Source organism: Tachypleus tridentatus, chromosome 7 (assembly GCF_004210375.1).
Source record: "Tachypleus tridentatus isolate NWPU-2018 chromosome 7, ASM421037v1, whole genome shotgun sequence".
Taxonomy (NCBI): domain Eukaryota; kingdom Metazoa; phylum Arthropoda; class Merostomata; order Xiphosura; family Limulidae; genus Tachypleus; species Tachypleus tridentatus.
Window position 1 is genome coordinate 193,996,360 of NC_134831.1, and position 25,322 is coordinate 194,021,681.

The 25,322-nt window shown below is 33.1% G+C and overlaps 1 protein-coding gene across 2 annotated transcripts; it reads right to left on the minus strand.

Annotated features, from left to right (window-relative positions):
- Positions 1-439: 439 nt before the first annotated feature.
- CstF64 (cleavage stimulation factor subunit 2 CstF64) lies at positions 440-23,991 on the minus strand. 2 transcript variants are annotated; one of them, XM_076516590.1, is made up of 12 exons: positions 23,314-23,504; positions 19,895-19,973; positions 16,429-16,598; positions 16,250-16,284; positions 14,274-14,381; positions 12,694-12,813; positions 12,366-12,446; positions 11,640-11,763; positions 10,552-10,671; positions 5,191-5,558; positions 1,050-1,193; positions 440-696 (listed from the first exon to the last, which is right to left on the minus strand). In XM_076516590.1, exons 1-12 carry the CDS (start codon positions 23,354-23,356, stop codon positions 571-573), a joined length of 1,518 nt encoding a protein of 505 aa, XP_076372705.1. In that variant the 5' UTR covers positions 23,357-23,504; the 3' UTR covers positions 440-570. The 2 variants fall into 2 exon arrangements, with proteins under 2 accessions (XP_076372705.1, XP_076372706.1); XM_076516591.1 differs by lacking the exon at positions 19,895-19,973 and having other exon boundaries at positions 23,314-23,991.
- Between the last annotated feature and the right edge of the window lie 1,331 nt (positions 23,992-25,322).

Consider the following 25,322-nt stretch of genomic DNA (forward strand, 5'->3'; position numbering starts at 1 on the left):
AACATTTAATAGTAATTAATGCTATTTTAGAATATTCAAATGTACCTTCTATTTTATTTTTAAAATCTTAAAAGCAAATTCAAAAAGTATTAATATAATTGGCTGAAAATATCAAAATTACCATATATGTGTCCCAAAAATAAGGATTTCCTCCAGTTTCTAAAGGTATCTGGTCTTCTCAACTTCACTTTTTTTTTTAATCAAATTATAAATCAGCAAAAGCAATGTAAAAACTTTATTATAGCTCAATTTAAATATTTCACATCTAGCACAGTGTTGCATAATTAAATTGGTATTCAACTACTGATACTCAAGTTTCATGTCCACAAGAAACTGGAATAACATTGTGTCATCTTTTAAATTTTGTTTCTTCATTTTAAAATATTTATTGCTTACAGAACTACAATGCTAATATGATTTTTTGCCAGTAGAGATTTCATTTTAATAATCAAAGTGACATTTATTTGTCTTCCAGTAAAATACAAGCATACAATTCTGCTGAAATGGAACAAAATTGGAAATATTTCCAGAGTGACCAAAACAAAAGGACGACACAGCAACCACGAGACCTTACTGAGGACGCTGAGTGCTACGAGCTATCTGTTCCTTCAGAATCAGGATACTCTGTCGTTGCTCAGGAGGAAGCATAGCAATTTGCTGATCAGAAAGCTGCAAAACTTGCATGATAAGAGCAGCCTAGAAAAAAACAGAAACAATTTCATATACATATTCAAAGTGAAGGACTAAAATGTAGCTTGTACGGCCTTCATAAATAAATAATTATTTTTATATCCTTCAGTAGTAGAAATAGCCACCAACATAACGTTTCTTTATTGTCAAGTCTCAATAATAAAGTTGCAGAGGATTCTTAATAAATAAAAAAAGTTTGTTTGAAAGGTAAGAAACCTACATGAAAAACATTAAGACCTACATCTAAATATACACGTTAACTTCAACCTACGTATCTAGCAATGGTAGACTTAGCTGTGTCAAACACTTTAACATAACTAATTTACCAGAGTTCAAAAAGTTACGAATAAACAGAAAACCTTTTCTTGATCTTGGGGAGCAGCAGCTGCTGCTGCAGCAGCTAGTGCAGAGTGGGCTGCTGGATTTGTTGGCCGGGATGACATTGGAATCATTGATGCTAGCATGCCTACTGACGGCATGGATGCTGCCATCCTAGGTCCTGGCTGTAGGCAATAGAAAAAAAGTAGAAGGAAGATATATTTCTGTCAGTAAATACCAGTAAATCAAAGTGTAGATGAAATACTGAATGAAATGGAGGGCAGCACAATGAATAAATATTAACAAATTCATAGCAGTAATTTTTACTCATTCTAAAACTTTCTGCTATACAACTCAAACCTGCCCTAAATAAAACAAAAATTTGGAAGAATTATTCTTTTAAATATTAAACTGTTCTGAAAATAAATATCTTTATTAGATGTGCATTTTGTAACTTTTATTTTCATTCTCACTTTAGCTCAAACATCATAATACAGTAACATGGATAACTTAACACTTGAGAACACTAGATGAAACTCTTAGACCCTTCCTCAAGCCATAAGGGCTTAAAATGATTTCTGGTGCATTCTAGGTAATTTGAGACACTAAATGTTCGTATTTACTGCTAGCATACTCAACAAACATTTGACATTTGCAACTTTGACTCATTCTAACAATCTAAATTATAAATACCATAAGAATTAATCAGTTCATGAAAGTGTTTAGAAAAATACATCTATGCAATGACTAGACGAGTTAAGTACAAGCTTATCTTTTCATGGAATACTGAAGTAATGCTTGTGTGAATCAAGTCCCATTACAGCAAATAGCTAACAAATAATTTACAAATAATCTTAAGAAACATATAGAGTACAATGTCCATTCACACATGAACCTCTGTCTATCCATTTTTCAATTTTAAAGTAAACTGATGCATTGTAACAACCATTTTCAGTAAATTTTAGCTAATAAGAGAACATGTTAATGTAATGGCAGATTATGCATTAAATCAGTAAGGCACAAAAGTAGGTTGTAATTTGTTTATTTTATGGAATCTGCTGAAAGGAATCTCCAAACTTCCAAACATGTAAAAGCAAACTTTTAACAATATATGCTAAATATGAATGTAATACTTTAATTATGACACCTATAATAAAAACAAATTGCATAAAACCATTTTTTACACCTAGTCTACAGTAGTAAAAGTTGTAAAGGACTTTCTGTAGCATAATAACTCGCCAGGAGAACTAACAAGTAAGTTCAAAAACCACCGTTAGTCACCTGAAGTTGGCCTTTCCAGTCCTGCTTCCAAGCTTTGACGTTATGGCCATTTTTAGAAAGTAATAAAAGTTTTAAGAGACTTGTAGCAAGATTTCAATTACAACTCGCCAGGATGACTAACGGGTAGTTCAAACAGCAGCGTTAGTCACCTAAAGTTGGCCTTTCCACTGGTGTCAAGTTATTTAATGTCATGGCCATTTTCTAATTTCAAATCGAACTAGAGAGATTGACTCTTGAAAGGGAACCACAATAAAAAAGGTTTAATGAAGAAATATAAAACACTTAAATGACATTAAAAAGATTAATGGCCATTAAAAAACTAAAAACTTTATCAAGGTGGACAGTGTCACCATTGTCAATAACTCTGTCTAACATTACGGATAAACATTGAGCCAGAATATGTTTAAAACAGTGCCATCGTTAAGAGTCATACTGATGAATAAGACAGTAAAATGTGGCTTACTGTGACCTCAGTGTTACACAGACAACACATTGGTGCATCAGTCCCAGCTAAAAGAAAATGAGTTAAAAAACTGTGACAAATGTGCAGTCTAGTTAAAACAACTTCCTCTTTCCGATCCTTACAGTAGCAAGACAGCCAAAGTCCAATAGAGGGTTTTATTTGGAAAAACTTGTTTTCACGTTGCTCACTCCAAGTCGACTGCCAGCTAACATGGAGCTAAGCCTTGAATACAGGACCATAGTCCATGTATGGAACAGAGACAGCAGTGATAGCACCAAAGCAGATAGATTTAGTCGCAGTGTCAGTGAGCTCATTCCCGTGACTACCAACATGGCCCAGTATCCAGAAAAACTGGATAGAAGTAGATGTTAATGAGAAATGGACCAGTTGGTTTTGAATATCATCAAGAACAGGGTGTGAACTAATGTGAAGCGATTGCAGGGCCAGTAGAGAACTAAGCTTAGCTTCTATGTGATCCAGAGCAAATGAAATGGTGTACAGTTCAGCAGTAGAGAGGATTCTGCGCACAACCACCAAACCATGGCAGAGTCAACACAGTCACCTGATTTTGAACCATCTGTATAAATAGGAATGGAAGGATGGTTCGAAAAATGTTCAGCAAATAACAGTATTTCCAATCAGGAGAGTATGTTTTTGACAGATGACAAGATAGGTCACATTTGGGGACTGTAATAAGCTATGGTGAGATGGGCTGACCAGCTGAAACAGCAATGTTATCCAAATATAGACCCAATTCATCCAAGTGCAGCAGGATACGAAGGCCAAAAGGAGCAATGGCAGATAGTCTGTTCTGATAAAGTATGCCAACTAAATAAAACCTCATGTATTTATTAGTTTAGAAAAGATGTCAAAGTAAATAGGTCAATCTTGGTTGGAACATTATAGTTCTAGCACTGTCACCAGCCTTAATGTACCACTCTGCCTTCCATGGTTGTTCTCTTTTCTTGTAACAGTTGTGCTTATTTTCTGAAAGAAGCAAATTTCATAAATAAAATATAATAAGATAAACGTCATCTTCTAATATCACTCTATATGATATTTAAAATATTTTACTGCAAACCTGGCATCATGTCAACAGTTATGGGAATGTTGCCATAATATATTTATCATGTAGTAAATTTCATTTCACTTTAACTTTTCACACAAAAATACCTAATTTAAAATGGAAGACTTTTCATAGCTATCATGCTTTAAGTGTCCATGTTTCAACACTTACAATTATCAATTTAAGGAATACCCTAAACAGTACCACTAGGTTGGAAACACATTAAAATTAGTTAAGAATATGGTACTGTACTGTCTATTCCACATGATGACGAGAAATCCACTTGAAGTAAAAATGTATTCTCAAGACAACTGGTATGAGTATTAAACGTTTTATTAAAATGAAGTACAGAACAATGTTTTGACCTTCTTAGGTCATTTTCAGGTTAACAAAGAGTTTGCAACTGACCATAGTTGGGCATGTGCCTTTGGGATGAGAGTGTAAACAGGTACAAGATTATAGGTGACATTGCAGTTAAATGTTAGGTTATTAATTAATATAAAGGTATAAAGGTGTTCCTTTTGGTTTGAGTTCTATAACAACTCAATATAACCATAAAACACCCAGATATTAAGTAGGAAAACAAATATAAACATGCAAAACCGAAGAAGCCCTACTTGTACAACAACTAACTTCAGTGATTCATCCTCCTAGTACTCCTGTCTAATGTGCCAACCTGCTTGTTAAATATTTAAATCACAGTCCAGCACTAATTGTAGGAACTCTCTCAGGTCATCTCACTTTCTCTGTAAAAACTTTTTGTCCGAATATGGTGGTTGTTTTATTTTGGATATATGCACAAAGCTACACAAAGGCTACATCTGCATTGGTTATCCAACAACACCCACTGCTAACTACTGGGATTTTATCATCATTATATTAATGCATCTATACTCATGCACATGGTGAAATTTTATTGCAATTGAATATGAACCATAGAACCTTGAAGCCATGCTGATCCATGTCACTCGTTTTTAAAATGAGAAAATTTAAATCATTTTGTGCAACTTTTCCTATAAGTTATTGTTTGAATTACTACATCAAATGTTGCAACAATAATGGCTAAGTACCTGAGAATGATATTTAAAACCTTGTTAACAATTTTCCAAGACTCATGGTTTAGTTATCTGTATATATCCACTGATGCTGCTTACATTCAAATAGTGCATGTCCAAACATTTCCATTTACCTCTTGAAAGAAATTATCAAGATTACAGTGATATTCACTTGTTTGCACCAGTTCAATGAGTACACACCAGTAAGACACTTTCACAGGCAGAATTTACCCAAGAATTAGTTTCATGTACAAGATGGCTAGTTTGCTATCTGTAATTATCACAGCTGCAAATTATATAGCTCCTGTCTCTCTTACCTGCTGTGATTTGATCTGACAAGTCAAGTTTGCCCCACGTGGGTCTTCTCTGGTGGCAGGGACTGGAACACGCAAGTCAAAGAGATTTCTCTGATCCACATCACCTCTAGAAAGGCGAGGATCATAAGGAATGGTGGTGGCAGTGGATGTAAAGTTAGATCCCCCTATTCCCCCTCTACTGCGAGATTCGAAAGATGCCTGATTTTCACTAATATTTCTAGGAGGCGACATACGCCTAAGATCTTGATCTCCAATTGGCTGACGCATGTCTCTGTCTACCAGTTGCTGTCGCATGTCCCGATCTCCCATTGGCTGACGCAGATCCCTATCTCCCATATGATCTATTCTGGATTCAAATATCTCGTGTCCTAAAATAATAGATACTTCTATTTAGATGTTGACATAAAGAAACGTTTGAAACGTTTTTAAAAAGTATTCTCTTATGAAACAACACAAAGTGGCAAATGTAAAGTTTAATATCAGGTAAACAAACTCGTACATCAACCTAAAGTCAAAGCCTATGGATGAGAACAGAATGAAAAATATTTAACACTTATTGATGACAGAAGTCACCTTATTGTTCTGTTTAATAAACATTCATTTGTTTTTCACAAAAAAGTCTTTGTCAACCTAGAGCAAGCAAAATATATCAATTTTTAACAAAAACAGAAAAATTTCTCATCCCAAAATAAATTTGCCATTTTGTGTACAATATAAAAATAATTTTGAACAACTTTACTTTTAGTCATAAAAAATATCTGTAACCATGGCCAACCTGTGTTGTTATAACTCATTTTAAGAAATATTTGAGCCAAAATAGTGGTGTTTTTTCATGTACACACCACTTAGAAGAAGAAAAAAAAATCAATAAAATTAAAAAGGAAGTAATATATCACATAACTGATGTAAAAGAACATGAACAAGTGGTAAACTTTACTAAACTAACTAATATTGATTGTCAAGAGGTTTTATTACAAATTTAAAACAAGTTTTCATACAACACTAAGTTTTCTTCGAAATGCATCTTTTGCAAACTAACTGACAATATTCCTGTGTGTTAATGTAAATATAGTTATATGAAATAGATGTTATATAAATGAAAGGTACATTTAATGCAAGTAACTCAGAATAAAATAAGAGAAACTAATATCTAAGTGGAGCAGTTGCCAGTCTGTAATCATAGTAGTTAGACTACCCAGATTAAATATAAATTGCAACACATCAATCCCAAGACAAAATCTGCTGTAAGAGCTGTAGCTCAGCAGTCTTAGCATAATAACTAAACTGTAGAAGTAAGAATAAAGAACCACAATAAATTTCTTAAAACTTGTCTTTTTCACTTCAGTAATTAGAGCAATGTTTTTCTTTACAATCACAACAATTGTACAGTATCACCTATTCATAACACTTAACAACAACTAGGTAAGTGTCTTTATTGCTGCTTGGTATTTTATAGTACAAAGCAACTAGTTTATCTGTGCCAAATAACAGGTAACAAAAATAAATAAAATAAAATAACAGTGAAAGTATTATAAAGTGTAAAGGGAAATTAAGTTAAAACAAAAATAGTGGCCTAACATTGGATAAAGCTGAAATAGAATTGAAAAGGTCAATGATCCTTAAAAATTAAAAAAAATTTGTAAGATGGTCAAGAGTATCCCCATGGTGAAAACATTTAAAATGGTGCCATCACTCAAGGTCATAACAATGACATAACAGTAAAATGTGGGCTATTGCAGCTTGAGTGTCATGTAGTCCCAGATAAAAGAAAATGATGAGTGAAAAAACTAACCAATGCATAACCTTGTTAGGACAAATTCCTCCTTCTGATCCTTATAAAAAAACAATATCTCTGTAAGATCTTGGAGAGGATGGTTATTGCTCGTCTTGTTTGGTTCCTTGAATTAAACAGTAGTTTGAAGGAATCTTGGGGTCCTTCGCGGGTTTGGAAAAAGGTGGAAAATAACCGGGAGACATGCATCAGGAAAAGAATTCTCCTGCCAGATCTAGTTAAAAACGACCACAAGAGTAGAAAGAGAGCTAAAAGAAAAATAGCACAGCATCTTGTAGTGAATGTTATCAGGCCCAACTGATGTACTGCCAGATTAATGAAAAGCAAGCTTAAGTTCCACCAGCGTAAAGGGACAATTATAGCAATAGAGACAATCATCCTGAAATAAAAGAGGCCAACACTCTGCTCACATCTTGATGGCTAAGAAGGTGGGGGATAAAGCATAAGTACCATACGCATGAGAAAAGCTTTTGCCAAAAGTATTGGCGATGCCCTAAGCATCAGCAACTTCCTGCTCATCAGAGGGCAAGATTAAAAGGAGACAGAAGTATATTGCCCACTGAATTTCTGAATGGTGTCCTATATGACTTTGGATCTTGTGATAGAAGAGATGCTAGATGTGTACCTAATCCAAGATTTCTTCTGGCTTTGACATCTGATCTGCTGAAAGGTAATGCAGTGTAAAAGTGTGGGATATCTACAAAAAGTAGGTAAAGGCCCATATTTAAGCCTTCCTGCCTGCCACATGGTATGGACAAGGATACTGTGGTAAATGTGTCGAGCTTTTAAGAATACAACAAGCAGCTGCCTGGACAAGTCAGCTAATGCTGACACACAGTTGGCTACTGATGGCCAGTTGGTCTTGTCCAACTTCCACAAAGGCATGTGGGTTGGGTGGCATTGATCACAGTCAGTTTCTCTCAAAATGGTAGGAAAATGGACACTGTCAACCCTTCAAGAAAGGTGAAATATGGCGGATATAGAGATCAACAGCAATAAAAGAATGACTAGGCACATGAAAATAAGTATAAGAATTGGTATTGAAGAAAAGTTGTGTTCTGAGTGCATACATTCTGTGTCATAAGTATCAGCACTGCACCAGAGGAAAATATGTCCTTTAAAATCCCCAAGGATTAAAAAGGGAGATAATAACTGCTCAACGAGGACACCAAAGTCTGACTAATCATGGGTCTCAAAAGAGAGGTATAGAGAACAAACAGTGATGGTACAACCCAAGGAAATGCAGATGGCTACAGCCTCCAAGTGTGCATAGAGTGACAAAGACAGGGTGGACAGATGCTGATCAACCAGTAATGCCACCCCTCCATGCACTTGTCCATCATGCAACCTATCATTTCTGTACAAAGAAAACTGGCAAAGGGCGACTGCATCGTCAAGTTTCAGAAATGTTTAATGTAAGGATAGACACACAGGATGATATAAACCAATTAAATCTTTAATGTCATCTACATTTAAAAGAAATCCCTGACAGTTCCACCATATCAAAATGGACATTTCAATTTATGTAGAGGAGAATAAGGCAGGAACCCCTTCTGTTTTTGATCACATTTATTTTCTTTATTGGACAAAGGTCTATCGACCTCCATGGATCCTGCCCTAGGTTGAGTAGGCAGCTCTGTCTGTAGACAAAGATTCCACTGACTGAGGGCAGGAACAAATAATTGTTTTGCATCTTGGAACTGGAGAAGATGGACCCGAGGAAACAACCAAACCTGAAGCCAAAAGAAGTGACAGGGACAGAGATGGGAATATACCTGCACTCATTAACCCTTTAACCCTTTCGGTGCAGTTGGCGACTGCAGTTGACTTGAAGGCTCAGCGCAGCAGGCGACCATCCTTTATTCCTGTTATTCTTATGTATTGTATTTAGCATATATAGTATTGGGTACAATCACTAAATACTTCAGGGACTTTTGTTGAGTTATTGGCGAGATATCATGCTTTTAGTACTGATACCATAATTAGTTGAAGTATCAAACACATGTATTCAGAGCCATGCCAAACATTAAAAGTTGTTATTCAGTGCTGAATGGGTTAAACCATGTAGGGCAAAAGACTCTGCAGATGTTTTGCAAACGACTCTGCTGAAGACATGTACAGATCTGTTTGTACTCCCACTGTGGCAGTGGAACAAAATGCATCAGCACATGTCCAATATGAAGTGGGTGCAGGACAATAACTTCCAAGCCTCTGGGTAGAGGTATTGTTTATAATCTTTGAGCATTGCATCTCTTTCTTCTCCACCCACATAGGACAAGAACTAGAGTAAATGTAGTGTGAACCACTGCACTTAAACACAGTGTGGTTCCAGTTTGCACTCCCAGGCATTGTGGTCTTTGCCACCATAAAGAGCACATGTTAAAGGACCACGACATAATGGCTTTGAATAACCAAACCATTGACACTGGAAACGTCCGAGAGGGTTGGAAATGTATGACTGTATCTTATAGTGCAGATAGCCTGCCTTAACTATGGAAAAAGGCTGTGGTGGTGGAAACATCTTTATCACAACACACCAAACACTTCCCGAGTTCAAAGAGCATTAGGAATATACCCATCAAGTTTATCCCCAATGCTACCTTAATTTCCTCAAGAGGAGTTATGGTTGAGAGGGACTTGAAGAACATACCCAAGCAAGAGGTCCTTGCCAGTTTTCCAGCCAAGGCATTTCTGCAGTGCATCGAATCTCCACTCACAAAGATGGAGTTATGATGCCTACTAATGTTCTTAACAACTTGGGGAAGCCAGCAAGCCTCTCTAATCCCTTTTGAATGAGATGGGGGAGCATCTCCCAAAAGGTTTCTCAGACAATGAATGCAGAAGGAGAAATGTGGTCATTTTCCGATAATCTGTTTTTCATTTTTATTTGTTTTCTCATGAGGGGGGGGGGATATTCATAATAAAATAAGAACATTTCAGTCCCCACTGTCCCCATTCATCATGGAGCCCCAGGAGGGGATGTACTGCAATACCAAACAAGAACATTGCAGGAACACCAGGATTTCATGAGCACTATAACCAAACATCAGCATCAGACACAATGTTCACAACACCTTTAGAGAACAACCAATGCTGGTACTTGGTTGGCCCATGTGGACCAGCCAACTGGCCCTGAGAACAGGATCATCAAAAAATCTAGTAATTTAAAACAGACTGCCTCTGTTTAGATTGTTGATTTATAGATCAGTTTCTAGTAAATATTTGCTTTTTTCTTGTCATTCTTAAATTTTTTTTACTATATTAGTAAGTGCCCATCTACAGGAATTCAAGGCCAAAGTAGTGTGTTAGAGTTAGACCCCTCATCCACCAGGGCTCTCTCCTCCCCTTCACAGGCCACTACACACTATAAATGTGGGTGGATGTTCAGATCTCAAAGGAGGTAAACTGAAATTAGTTTCTTCTATGCTGAATATGCAGATAGCCTTCATATAGCTTTGTACGAAATTCAAAACAATCTACTTTGAAGTTATAAATTATAGGTGATAATTGCATTAATTATTTCACAATATTGTAAAATAGTTTTATTTACTGAATGTTGTTATACTCACCCCGACTCTCTGGGTAGTTTCCATCCATCACAAGGGGTCGATCACCAAGAAGAGAAGCACGAGGCCTATTTCCCACAGCAAGAGGGGCTGGCTGGGACTGTTGCACAGAGCCTCGTGTATCTATATGAATTGAACAGAAAATTAAAATTTACAACCATATATCTGAGTAACTATCTAAGTGGTAGTATGGAATCATGGTTTGCTGACACAATAAAAATATGGTAAAATGTTATTAACTTAAGCATGTAATACTATGATAACTATAACTGCAAGGAGCATTAATTATTTTAATAATAATGGGGATATCCCATTATCTCCTAAACAATATATAGAAAACTTCAAAACTGAGTTTCAAAACTGGGAAGGGATTGTGTTAACTCTTCAAGAACCATACACCTGCTATTAGATATACAATTAACTTACATATTCAAGTTTCCTGCTTCGTATTTTACCACTATTTTATTCAAAAATATCCTTTATGTCACGAGTTCATAACAAACAAAGCATCATGGCCATATGATAACCCTGGTTCAGCTTGGTTGAATTAGCAACAACACGATAACCATGCAGTTCAAACACTTATGAAAGATCTGTACACTTACTAATATAGTAAAAAAAATCAAGAATGACAAGAAAAAAGCAAATACTTACTAGAAATTGATCTATAAATCAACAGTCTAAACAGAGGCAGTCTGTTTTAAATTACTAGATTTTTTTGCTGATAACATTACGATGGCATTTTTTCCTTAATCTCAGCAAGTATTATATAATGGAAACAATTTTCTGTACCTTCATTAGATATTAAAATGCCACACACAAAAAATTAATACAATATCCTTACCTTTAAAAGACTTCAGTTCCTAGTATTACAAGACCTATCAAATACAAACGAGTCTACTAAAAAGTCTCCAATTGAAGAGGAAGCCTTCATCAAATTACATTTTGTAAAATAGTTATTACTTTTTATAATTATACATTATAAAATCTGTATCAGCCTTCAGAGTAGTGTTACTTAACCCTGATCACAAACCATTACACAGGATGGAAGAAAGAACCAAATTGCACATGCAGAATGTAATATTACTCACCAACAGGTGGTCTAATCCCATAGCTCTGATCTCCAAATGAGGTAGCAGGAGGTGGTACAGAGACATGTACATCTTTGTTAACTCCAACACTATATGTGGACTGACTACTTGCTGGCGTTGAGTTCTTGACAATAATTTATAGTTCAGAATTGACAACAAAAAATGCTGTTTTGTGCATTTCAAAAACAAACATTCTTAAATTTATGAAAAAATATTTAATAAATAAACAATTATAAATAATCAGCATTTACTTATTTAAAAAAATTGTTTTTCTTTATTTTTACAGCAAAAAACAATATTAACATGAATCAGTAATTGCAACAAATTATACTTAGTCCAAATATTTATAAACTAAAAACCTGTAATGCAGTACTTAACCAGTAACTTCATTTTTTTTAAAAAAATTCTATTGTAGTTGTGATATATTTGTCTCTTATAAAGAAGTATTAATTATTCAGCCATTTCAGTAAAAGAGATATTTTGAAGAGAAACTCAGCACAAAGCCTCAACTTTAGCTCAACTAATTTGACAAGAATGTCCATAAATAAAACATTTCAGAGTCAGTTTTATGAAGAAAAAATGTATAGGTGCACCAGCACAGAATTTCCATACTAATAGGAACAAGTTGCACAAAACATCAGTTATCTTGAAAAACCTCTAGGACTACAGAACTAAAACAGTAAACTTGAATGAGATTACATCTTAACACTCATTGAAACGACATACCACAGTGTTCACAGCCAACGCATTGCTCTCAGAAGACACCTCTATGGAAGCAGTGCCAGGATTTTGTCGATGTAGGATGCTCTACATAGAAAGTATTTTTTTAGGTACAAAAAATTTGTTTTCTGTAAAAAAATTAACAAGGAAAGATTATGGTAAGTTGTGTCTAACATAATATCCATTATCTAAAAATGCTAGATTTTCTTTGGAGGAATTGAAGGCATTTCTGAAGAACAACATAAATAAAGTCTTGATATTAGAGCTTCCCCATTTTCTTCTTAAGATTAAGAATAGTTAATCTTAATATTTATTGTGAAAGTTTTTAACTCACCAATGCAACTTGTGGGTCTACTATTCTCATCATAACCTGGGCTTGTAGCAGTGCATAAGCCAACTGTGGGTTTTGAAGTAACATGTTCCTGGCTTCATTAGGGTTATTCTGGATACACAGCTACATGATGAACATTACAGATTTCAAAACACTTATCAAACGAGCTTAAAGTATCAGAACTAACTACTGAAATAAAATAATATTCACCATATAAGAATCTACATTACTGGAACATTTTTGATGTCCTACATTACTTGTTAAGCCAATGATTATCTGATGCCTTATCGCTTGACATTAAAATGTTCTCAAGAAACAAAATCGAAAATACAGTGCAAAAATTCCCAGATTTGCAAGTTATTCCTATGTCTAGTAAACCTCCCATTAGACTATGGAGCTCTGACTAATCAGTATCTTATGTAACCAAAAATTACTGCTCAAACCATTCTATTTATCCATCATTGATTAAATTAGTTTATAACCTGCTTTATGCATAAGTATTTGGCCATTGGCTATACCTACTATCAAAGCTGAACTCCATTAGTAACTATTCAGATCATGTGCTTTGACATTTAAAAAAAGTGCATCTGAAGGCTGTAAGAATAAAACAATCATAAAAGGAAAATCACTTAGAAAACAATATATTAACCATCATACTTTCAAGGGATTATAATTTCTTAGAGCAACCTTAGACTTTCAAAACCTACAAAAAACTCCTTGCAACTGCTCATATATCATAAAATTTGATATACAAGTCTGTACACATAATGAGAGAAGTGCTAAAATGTGTTTCTTTCATAACATCAACTGTTTGTTGCTTAATCTTGTTACTATAATGGACATAGCATATGTACATGTATTTATCTATAATAAATACAAATGTAAAGCCATCTATTGAAAGGCACCACAAACAAAAAACTCACTAAAAACTTTCACACTTTGGATATACCAGATTCAGACAATAAGAAAAGAAAAAAATAGTATTTGCAACAACTATTTATCACAGAACACATTTTTAAATAAAAGTACTCTCCCTACAAGAACAAAAGTTAATTAACTGCTAACAACTGTTCTTTAGCTAACAATTTATCAACTTACCATTTCTTAACATAATTAACACTTAAAACTGTTTGTATGTGGTGAAACTGCAGAATTTAAGAAAACTAACTATACAATATTTACAAAAGGGAAAATTGCTTTCATCAATTTATTGTCAAAAGTTTACTATTTAAAAATTATATTATCAAGTATTTGTTACTTAATCTACCATTTGTTTGTTTCTTAAGAAACCCTTAAGTGTTCTTACTGGTGCATTAAATGTTTTAAGCTACCTTACTTAATAAGACTGCAATCAATTGTTCTCACTCAATCTTTATGAAAGTATGCATTATGATTTCTATCTTACTAAGAAATATGATATTAATTACACTGTACTCAGCAGTACATATTTTAAAATGTTTCATTTCATACTCATTTCTCTGAAAGGAATTCTACAACACTGTCAGAATTAAAATATATACCTGTTTATTAGTTCATAAAACATTATGCATACTTTTGGTCTAGTTTTCTTATAGCCATCTTACCTTCATTTGCTTCATCAACTCAAACATCTGTTCAGGTGGTAAACTGGCTACAGCTTTAGAAATAGCTTCTGGTGCCTTTTCAGGTTCAACTTCAGGCCCATAGGGACTCTAGTACAAGGAAGAGATGAGAAAACATATAAGAAATAACAACTTAACATTGAAAAAGAAAAATAACTGTTAGCAGTTATTCAATAATCTGAGTCTCTGCTGTTAATCATAATTTATTTGTTTGTTTGTAATTAAGCAGAAAGCTACACAAAGGGCTATTTTTTACTCTGCCTTTCACAGGTATTGAAACCTGATTTCTAATAGTACAAGTCCACAGACATAATACTATGCCATTGGAGGGCTGATTCATAATTATGTTCATAATAAATTATAATAAAAACTGTTTCTGGATACAATTTTAATCTTTTTTTGTTTAACTTGGTACAATATATAGAAATCACATCATATCAGTTCCACCACTAAAGCTTTTCAATCAAGCATTCCAGGTATTATCCCTAAATAATGTGAGACATCTAATCTTAATGTTTTTTTATGTATCTCCTAATGTCTCCTTCAAAATAAAATTTTAATTGTAATTTTGAAATCTAAAATTTTATTTTGATGTAACTTTTATTAATTTGTGTTTCAGAGGAAGTTATTTAAAAAACAATAATCAAAACTGCAACTCTAACTGTTAATTTTTGGCTTTATACTGGAGTTTTACTTGTTTAATAAAAATCCTTATATTATTTACCTGTGCAGAAAACTTTTTCATTACACAAAACAAAGACAGAAATAAAATAGATTAATAAGAACTATTCAGCTTACTTGTAGCTGAAATAATTGACAAACAGTGAATATTTCAAAGTAGTGATGTCAGGAACTGCAATATTCCAGTGGTCATAACTTTCTTGTTTCAAAAATCATAGAAATTAGTAATATATCATCTGAAACATAGGATTATTTTCTATTGTGCAACCTACTTGTTGCAAAACTGCCTGAAATATTCAGTACAGGAGTTTTTGTTATTTATTTATAATATTCTTGTTGGATCCTCCTTTACTAGAAAATGTAAGTGACTTTACACCATTTCAAAAATACATTATAAACATTATTATATCTAGACCAATAACTGTATGTTTTATGCATAAAACAATATAAGATAAATACTACCAATTTATGTTAGTTTTAATGCTTTAGATGATGTTCTTATTGCACCATGTCCTTTAACAAACTGGCATAGTATACATGTCACTAGGCCTATTTATGGCATTAACATAAATCAGTTCTGCCACTACACAATAAAAATCAAATGTATGATACAAAAAGTGTAAAAACTGTTAAGTCATATAATTGAACTTTCTTTGTAGAGTTCCAGCAATATTTAAGAGTTATTAAAGTTTATTAATGAAAAAATAAGTTTGTCAAAATATCAAGCATGAGTAGTTACGTTAATCTAAGTAAAATATGTTCATAAATGTTCTTTCTATATACATTACAGCTTTACTTACATCTAGATGATCAGTGTAATTTGACAAGTTACTAATCATCAGACTCAACAATCAGTTCCAATAACCAGTTCTCACGAGCTTTGGAATGTTAGAATAATCAAAAATAGTAACAGTTAGAAATACTAATTTGGATTAATTGATTACTTTCACCAGTCATGATCCAAACTTAAGCTAAACAATTCTGAATTAACCAAAATTAATGAGAAATAATGGAAATATTTCACTTGCTTTAAAAATAATCACAAATACTAATTTGGTTAGTTAATTATGTTAAGAACACTCAATTCACTGCAATTTTAATTTATATATATATATGACATGAATCAATGCAATTAATATTCATAGATAATAGATTATTTTCATTAACCAAGTCAACTGCCCAGCTCTTAGCTTACTATATTAGTAATATCATAATTTTTAATGTAACAAATATTCTAGTAACTTGACAATATTCATATTATTGTGACATGCATCTACCTCCGTGGGTGGTCCTCCCAGCGATGCTTGTAAATCTGAAACAAAGTAATATTGCAAATTAACAACTGCTTTAGTGACAGTAATCTAACATTAAAAATAAAATTGAGGAAACAAAAAACAAGAAAAATGAGACTCACATTAAAAAGTAACAAAATAACTTATTTATGAAATCTACCTACTTTTCAATTCTTCTTTATTTTTCTCACTTGCTGCATTGTCTACTCTCAGAGGTCGGCCATTCAATTCATATCCATTCAGGTTTCTCATGGCACTGAGAGCTGTTTCTTGGTCTTTGTATTCACAGAATCCATAACCTTTGGGTTTTCCCGTCTCTCGATCATAAACAAGCCTAAATAAACAATTCCATTAACTATTTGTCATATTCAACAAGAAATACTGTAAAAACAGTTCATATGGACTTCACATGTAATCACTCTCATTACTGTGCAGTAAAATCCTTAAAAAAATACAAGGACTGTGGAAAACTAAACTATTTATTTCCTGGTATGACAACAACATATAGCTAGAAAATATTTCTGAGGTAAATAGTACCAGGAGAAATATAACAACATAAATGACTCTTAAATGTTAATTTTAGAAAGGTACCATTTATATTCTAACAATAACTGAACTTACAGTAAATTTCTTACATACATAATGTATCATTTATAGATAAAAGGTGTATGTATTCAAATGCATAACAAAATGAAAACAACCCTATTGCCACTATAGCTCCTTACAACTTTTAACGAGTACACATAAATCTTCTGTATTATTCACATACAATGTTTAACAAGGGGTTGTTATGGGTCAGAAATCAGGATTTGGGGGCTGATTATGGTCCATGAGCAATCTAAATTAGAAACCAGAGCTGTAGAGCTATGAAACAATAATAAAATTGTAATTTTAGCCTCAGTACACCTTGAAGAAATTCTGAGCACTTTGTTATGGTTGATGTAAATTGTGTTTTCGGATGACACATTTTGAATTCCTTGAGGACCCAGTGTACACATTAGTGTTTGAGTGAAAATAGAAGTAAACTGTTAGTATTGACTATTGTTTGTGAGTGAATACTGGACATTTAGTGATAATAACAGTAAATATGCATTGATTTTTTCACAGTAAATATATGAATTATATTGTTAAAAGTATGTATTTGGCATGGCATGCATATATTTTTGAACAGTTAATTAATTATAGTTTTATTTTTGTATCAATGACAAAATTTTTACCTCCTGTTACATTACAGTAAGTTAAATTATCGTATTTAAATTGATTGGTGAAATATGTTTAAACTGTATTTATCCTTCTCAGCTTGTCAGAATGTCAGCTCAACCAGCAAAGAAACAAAAATGTTCAAATGGAAGGAGCAGCAGCAGAGATTTTCAAAAATTGTGGACTGAAAGATTTGACATTATCAAAAATGGTGATAAAGCATTATGCATCACATGTTCTGAAACAGAGGTGTGCAGAACTTCCTCTGTAAAGCAACATTATGAAATTTTTTATAAATTACTTTGTGATAAGAATTAGCAAGAACAAAATGAACACATCTTTCAAGTCAGCAACAGCAACAAAAAGTTTTGATGAAAATTTGTTTCAGGTGGATCCAACTTAGTTGCTGATAGTTTTGAGATTTCAAAGATCATTGTTCAACATGGAGAACCACTTAATGATGGACAGTATATTACAGAATCATGCCTAGAATGTGCTCTTTTCCTTTTTGATGGTTTCCAAGAAAAAAAAAAAAAATTATTCAATGCATTAAGGAGTAAAAACATAGAAGATAATAAAAATGGAACAAACATAGCAGAACCTAAACAAAAAGATACTGGTTCATGTAAATACCTTTCCATTTGTCTTGATGAGAGCACTGATGTTACATCATCAGCTTGGCTAGCCGTTATTGCTTGATTTTGTAGTATGATGAAACCTGCAAAGAACTAGTGAACTTGGCAACATTACCTGAACATACCACAAGGGCTGAAATATGTAAAGCAGTAGTAAACAAATTATCCAATGGACAGGTCGACCTTTCAAATATAGTTTCCATAACAACTGATGGTACACCCAACATGATTGGTAAAGAAGCAGGTTTTGTAAATCTGTTTGCAAAATATGTTGGGCATCCACTGGTAGGCTTTCACTATATTATTCACAAGGAGGCTTTGTATGCAAAAGCTGGCCTTAAGGAGCTTGAAAAAAAAAAGTGATGGAAATTGTAACCCAGGTAGTTAATTTTATTTCTGAACATGCTTTGAAAAAGCATTTCAAAATTTACTGAGAGATGAAGGACTACTTGTGTACAACAATGTTTGTTGGATAAATAGAGGTTCTGTCATTAAACAGTTTGTTAAGTGTTTGGATGAAATTCTTGTTTCTGACAAATTAAAAATTTTCTTATCAAGAATTATCTGATGTGTGGATTTGTAGATTGATGTTTAGTACAGATTTCTCCTCACATTTCAGTAAGTTGAACACCAAATTGCAGGGATCTAGCAAAGCACTTGATGTTATGTTTGATAATGCAAAAGCTTTTGAAGTCAAACTGATTTTATTTATATATTATATAAACATACACACACAACGTTTACAATGGCACTTTAAATATTTCCAAAACCTAAAAAACACGAAAGTTTGTAAATGCAATTTTCAAGCATTATTAATTCAACTTTGGAACAATTTTCTTTAAGATATAATAAGTTCAGGTTATTTGAAGAAACAGCAAAATTCATAAAGTATGCAGACAGTGCAACATTAGACAAACTGAATTTGGAAATGTTACAGTGGATTGACTTGGATAATTTTGAGATGCAACTGACTGATTTATAAAGCAGCTCAATAAGAAGGCAAAAATTTTTTACTTAGGAGCTGAACTAGAAAATATTGAGAGATCAGTTAGTGACTGGAATAATGCAGAAAATGAGGTTCTGAAACTCTAGAATTCTATTCCTCAAACCTCTGACTATCTAAAAAATGTTGCAATGACAGTATTAACAGTATTTTCATTAACATATTTATGAGTCATTATTCTCAATGATGAGCTTTGTAAAGTGTAATTATAGCAATAGATTTGCTAATGAAATTAGTGCTGCATGCATAGCTCTCAGAACAACCAAATACAAGTCTGATATACATTATCTGTCATCGTTGGTGCAGCAGCAAGTCTCACAGAGTAAAATATGCTTATTTTCCTTTTTTTGTTTTGTTACCTAATATGAACCAAGGCTTATTTCACAAAAATGTTTTCTGTTAATAGTAAAACAATGATTAAACAAATTGGCAAAAGGACTCCTCCGTTTTCCTTAACAAAAGTCCATTATTATAGTTACTAATTCATTAGTTCTATTTCTTGTAAATTACTATAGTTATTACTTAATAACATGCAACTCCTAAAGCTGTTTCATTTAAAATAATTCAGAATAATAACAAATGATAATATGCTGCTAAAAATTACCATGGGCACACTAGAGAATATTATCCCCAATTTGGGCACACACACACACACACTCAAAAAAGGCTTGCCACCCCTGCCATAGCACTATCACTTAAATTTTCGATGATTCACTTTTTTAAAACAAAGTGAATTTCAAAAGAACTAAACAACCTTCAAGTAAGTGAGCCACAACAGACTTAGATTTTTACCTGAAACTCACAACGGGTCCAACTTCTGAGAAAATATCTTTCAACTGTTCTTCTGTTGCTTCATAAGGTATGTTACCCACTGAAAAAGCACAGCGTAAAATAAAAAACTGAAGTGGACTTTGTAAGCATTTTATGCCTTTGAATTTTTATCCTCCATGGTATAATTCATGTAATATCCAAGAAGAAATTTATCTATAATAGTCTGCATAAAGTTCAAATTACGTGAAGAAATCAAGACTCATATCAACAATAGCTGTAAGTGGGATTATGTGGGAAGTTGCCATTTCACATTCTTTCTGTCTTTCTGTACAGTACACACAAAATTCATGATAATGAAATATGATTTGACCCCCCCTCCCAGGATAATAACAATAATAACAAGTTTAGAATTCTATAAACTTCTCTTTTTCAATTATAAAAACATTTAATTAAAGTTGTGAAAACTTTCAAGCGTAATAAAAAGATAACAGCTGTGTACTGAACTGAACACATCCATCAAAAATAATTATCTACTAATAACTTAAAAATATATTCTCTGTGCACATGAAGTACACATATTATCCTGAAAATTACACCAACTTCATACTCCTCTATAGTATGAAACTTTTCCAGTTCATATAAATTCTGAGAGAAAACATAGTATTACATTGCCATCATCATACTTATCTCAAATACTAAATTTAAATCATTTCATAAAATAAGCTGTTTCTTGTCATCTTTCCGAGAGAACGTTGACCGAGACAAACGATACTGGTTTTTTTACTTATCTAAAACGTTTCCCACTACGCTAAGTTTTTAATAGAATATATATAAAGAGTCAATACCTTAAAGCTATAAAAAAAAAAAGAGTTGCTCAGAGGTTGCATCATTAAAAAGACAATCTTTAAAGCAGGGAAATATAGTAGTTTTGATTTATTTTGTTTGAACACTTATATTCATCCTTCGTGCACAGGTGAAGGTCAGAATGAGTATGTCACGACCTTTCACTGAGTGCCATTATGCTTGGTATTGTGTGTTTGATGTCAGAGTTGCCAACTTATTTTACCCTACATGGATGTTTTAGTGGCAGATCCTGGTAGAAGATAGTAAGTGCCCAATAATAAATACAGGGATACTGAAAAACTCTGTAGGTATGAATTTTTGAGGTTATGTCAATTGATACAAAGACTGTACAACAGATAACAGTATTTTCATTCTGCACATTAAAACTGCCTTGATCTCTGATTTGTCAGACTCACATTGCAAATTTAGACATATCTTGATTACAAATACTTTGTAACATATCTGATGTTCTTATGTACAATTGGCTTGAACACTTTACTAAGAGCTTGCCAGATTTTATGTAGATACATGAATTATCGTCAACGCTCCTTCAGCATGGAGTCCATCCACTGAACCAACCCCATGCACATTTGTTTAAAAATCACTGTCAAGATTATTTTTCAAATGATTGAAAAAATAAAACTAAGGCTTAACACTTACTACTCCAACAAAAACTTTGAAAAGAACATTTTTTTGTAAACCTTTTAGTACTTTGGAAACAAAGTTATGAGTTTTAATGGATTTACTAAAACATTAAACACTGAATAACACGATGAAGAACTAAGTTTTTGTAGAATCATGTTAGAGGGGTTACAAATACTATGAATACAAGGGCATAAAGTTCATACCTAGTATATCTTTCATTTACATCACTTACCTATATTAACAATGGTATGAAGACTAAAGTAAAAAAACACAAGACAATAAGCAAATACTGTGTCAGTTGAGAAAGAAAAACAATAATTTTCCAATGTAAAATGATAAAGTTTTCATGAATACTGCTCATAACAATCAATGTAAAATAGATTCATACATGGAGAGTTTACTGTTGAAATACTGTTGCCATTAGACAAGAAATATAAATGGGTAGCAATAAACAAAATTAAATCTTTTATAACACATAGACAAATAAACTACATAGTCCATCAACTTTTGTTCTCTTGTCATTTTAAAAATGAATTAAACATTTATTTCTTTATCACTATAAAATCAAGCTACCTACATAGAACAGAACTAAAAATTAACCCTTTAATGAATATGTCTCACTTATTCATCTGCTCTTATGATTTAATGATTAAAAAACAGTCTCATCAGTTGTGTGCTCTTGAAGTTATTTAAATATTCCCCAACCCCCCTCAAAGGTGAAGTTACAGTTTTCAAAGGTTTACAAATGCACTCAGTGTTATGTTATATCAGATATAGAGAGAAACACAGTTCCTGTCAAGTTATACTTGGAAGAAAGAGATAAAAAAATGTGTGTTACATAATACTGAAAAGAGAGAGAGAGAGAGGAAAAGTGTGTTCGTTTACACTGGAGAGAATGAGATACTAGGTTTATGCAAGGTTATGCTGAAAAGAAGGAAAAACAAGTTTTAATTTACATTAGTAAGAAATAAGAAAGATAAATGAAATTATTTTCAGTGAAATGTAGTTACAATTTCAGTTACTTAGTAGTAAAACTTGAGTGGTAAACAGCCATATTGGTTCTGTTTGTCAAGTTTGAAGTAGTAATGGCTTTCTTTGATTGCAGATGATTCATTAATATTAATAGATGATAATTTATTTTATATTGCAAGTGATGCTTTATAAAAAAAAAAAATTATGAAAGCAAGATTTAAGTACATTCCAAACAAAATGTACATAACTTGGATCTAAAACAGCTATTAAGTCACCTGCCTTTATGTGAAACATCGAAAATTTTTATTTACCCAAACAGCCCTATTACATTTCCTTTCCATATTCTTTTAAGAATCTTAATTATTTTTCATACACATCAAACAATATTTTAACAACCAATGAATCATTTTCTAACTCCACGACAAAATGTTTATTTATAAACGGAGTAATTGATTATAAGCAATAGTTTTAGACTCATCAAATATGAATGTTATGCTAGTAAAGGATATAGTACAGCTATATGTAGAAAATATATCATAACTGCAAATGGGGTTGTTTTTGTATCCTAACCACTCGTTCATGAAAATGTATTAAATTCTAAACTTTATTTCGTGCCATTAAAATTTTAAGTTTCCATGTTAAATATATACATAATAACGAAACTTTGTAGAATGGACGGCAACTTTTCTCTACAACAAGCAGTTGCCGTCCATTCTACAAAGTTTCATCATGGATACTCTGCCCAAACAATCTATCAAAGAATAAACATAATATCTCAAATAACGCCACAAACAGTATTTACTGTGAAAATGTGTATCATTCACAAGATGAACATCAAGTAACTGAATAAAAAAACATGTTGAGCGATTTACACCTTATTCGTTAAGCCTGCACCACAAATCAATCTGTTAACAATGAAATAACGATTATTTTAAAATTAAGATTAGTATCAGGCCGAAATGCAAAATCTAAAAACATACCAAATACCGATCTAATAGAACGATCCGTTGCTGCCGTTGACATAATTTCCAAATATGATATGAAAGACAAATTAATAACAATTTTTCTCAACTTCCACTTTCCGATCTTCCAATATTAGTATCTTCAAAGAAAAATTGAAGCCAACTGAAAGAGGGCTGTACGTAGCGCTACCTATTAACTACTCTCTCTCTCATAGTTACAAACGAACTTGGCAGGAGTTTAGTTTAAAGAGAGAGAAGTCTGAATAATTCTCTCCCCAACAGGAAATTTATCTGAATTTCATTTTGGCTTGTGTAAGGTGATAAATTGCGGTGGGACATTAAAAAAAAATGACGGGTGTAAAAGGGGGAGCGAGACAAAGGCGGTACAAGAGAAGTAAGCCATGCCAGAACCCGCAGTCCGAAAAGCCGATGAGATATCAACTTAAAACGTCTCTCGATCCAGGGCCAGGCAAGAATATTGCCTTGGCTGGGATTTAAAGATCCAACGCTTGAGATTTGGATGTGGGGAAGAAACGGGAATGCCCCGCGAAAACCCAATTTCACAGAACAAGCGAAAAAGAACTTCCGACGAGGCGGATTAGAATATCTCATAGTTATTTCGGTACTGCTATTTATATACCAACAAAGAACAAGTTTCGTCGATCTCTTCCTTTATATTTGTTTTCGCATCTGTCGAGTATATTTATACATTGTACACGAGGGCCAGAGTAACCCGTATTTACTCAGGCCCCTATCAGGGCATTGTCCATGCACTATCTACAAATGCACTTGGTGCAAATAAATCATTTCTCTTTGTAATTCCATAATTATTTGCTCTTTCATTAGATAGGTGCTTTATATAAAACATTCACACAAATCCTTTCAATATTTATTAATTAACTCCTAAACTAATATGTAGTCCAGTTTATAGGTGGCCTTTTTCTTTTATTTTGAAAATGTATATTTACTGGGAAAAGGTGTTTAGGACTATCTTCATCGTGTATACGGTGTATGTCTAGTTATCTTACTAGTTCATTTTTTCTCCAATTTTTGTCAAAATAATTTATTGTACTATGTAGGAGTCTACCTGCCATTGTTTCTATGTGTGCGTATTTATGCATGAATTCTGATGATGTAATTTTGGGTACTTTATAAGCTGTTGTAAGTAATGTATTTTGTATTGTTTGTAGTTTTGCTTGGAGTAGTTTTTTGCTTACATTTATCCATGCAGGGGCTGCATAGTCAATGACGGGTCTAGTGTGTGTTTTATATATTTTTATGATGTTATTGCTGTTGCTCCACTACTTTTACCAGTTAGACTCCTAGCATAGTTTGTGCTTCGCCAAGTTTTGTTTTAATATTATTTGTGTGGCTTACCCGTGATAGATTTGAGTCAAATGTTAGTCCTAAACATTTTGCAGATGTAGCACGTATAGATCTGAGGTTGTGGTTTTTTATGTTTAGTTAATTAGTTGTGTTTATTCTGATTCTATATTTTTGACAATATTCACTTATTCTGTTCAATTATGTTTGTATGGATCTTTTAGAGGCATATTATTCACGTACATGATGAATAGGATAGGGCTAACCACTCCTCCTTGAGGGACAACAGCTTCTGGAGTAAAACACTCTGAGAAGGTCCCTTCAACATTGATTCTACATATTCTGTTTTCCAGAAAGTCTAATAGCCAGCGAATAATTCCCCCTCCCCACGATAGTCACATTTCTTGTATTGGGAACCGGAGATCGTTATGCCATACAGTGTCGAAAGCCTTCTTAATATCGAGAAAGTAAGCGACAGTACATTCTCGTTTATTAAAACTATCAACAATTGCTTCTGTTAATCTAACTAAATGCTCTGTAGTTTATCTGAATTTTGTGAATCTATTTTGTTCTCCTGGTAATGTTAATGTTTTCTCCAAGAATGTGAAAGGTCTGTTACTGATTATTCTCTCAAGAATTTTCCCTACACAGCTGGTTAGACTGATTGGTCGGTAGCTTTTTTGGTTATTGGCTGGCTTTCCTTT

Excerpts from the sequence above, each read along its gene's own strand:
- CstF64 (XM_076516590.1), bottom strand. The coding sequence starts at position 23,356 with ATGTCAACGGCAGCAACGGATCGTTCTATTAGATCGGTATTTG. Across the intron at positions 12,814-14,273 it reads AGTTGATGAAGCAAATGAAG|CTGTGTATCCAGAATAACCC; the intron begins GTAAGATGGCTA and ends TTCATCATGTAG. Across the intron at positions 697-1,049 it reads CTCCCCAAGATCAAGAAAAG|GCTGCTCTTATCATGCAAGT; the intron begins GTTTTCTGTTTA and ends GTTTTTTTCTAG.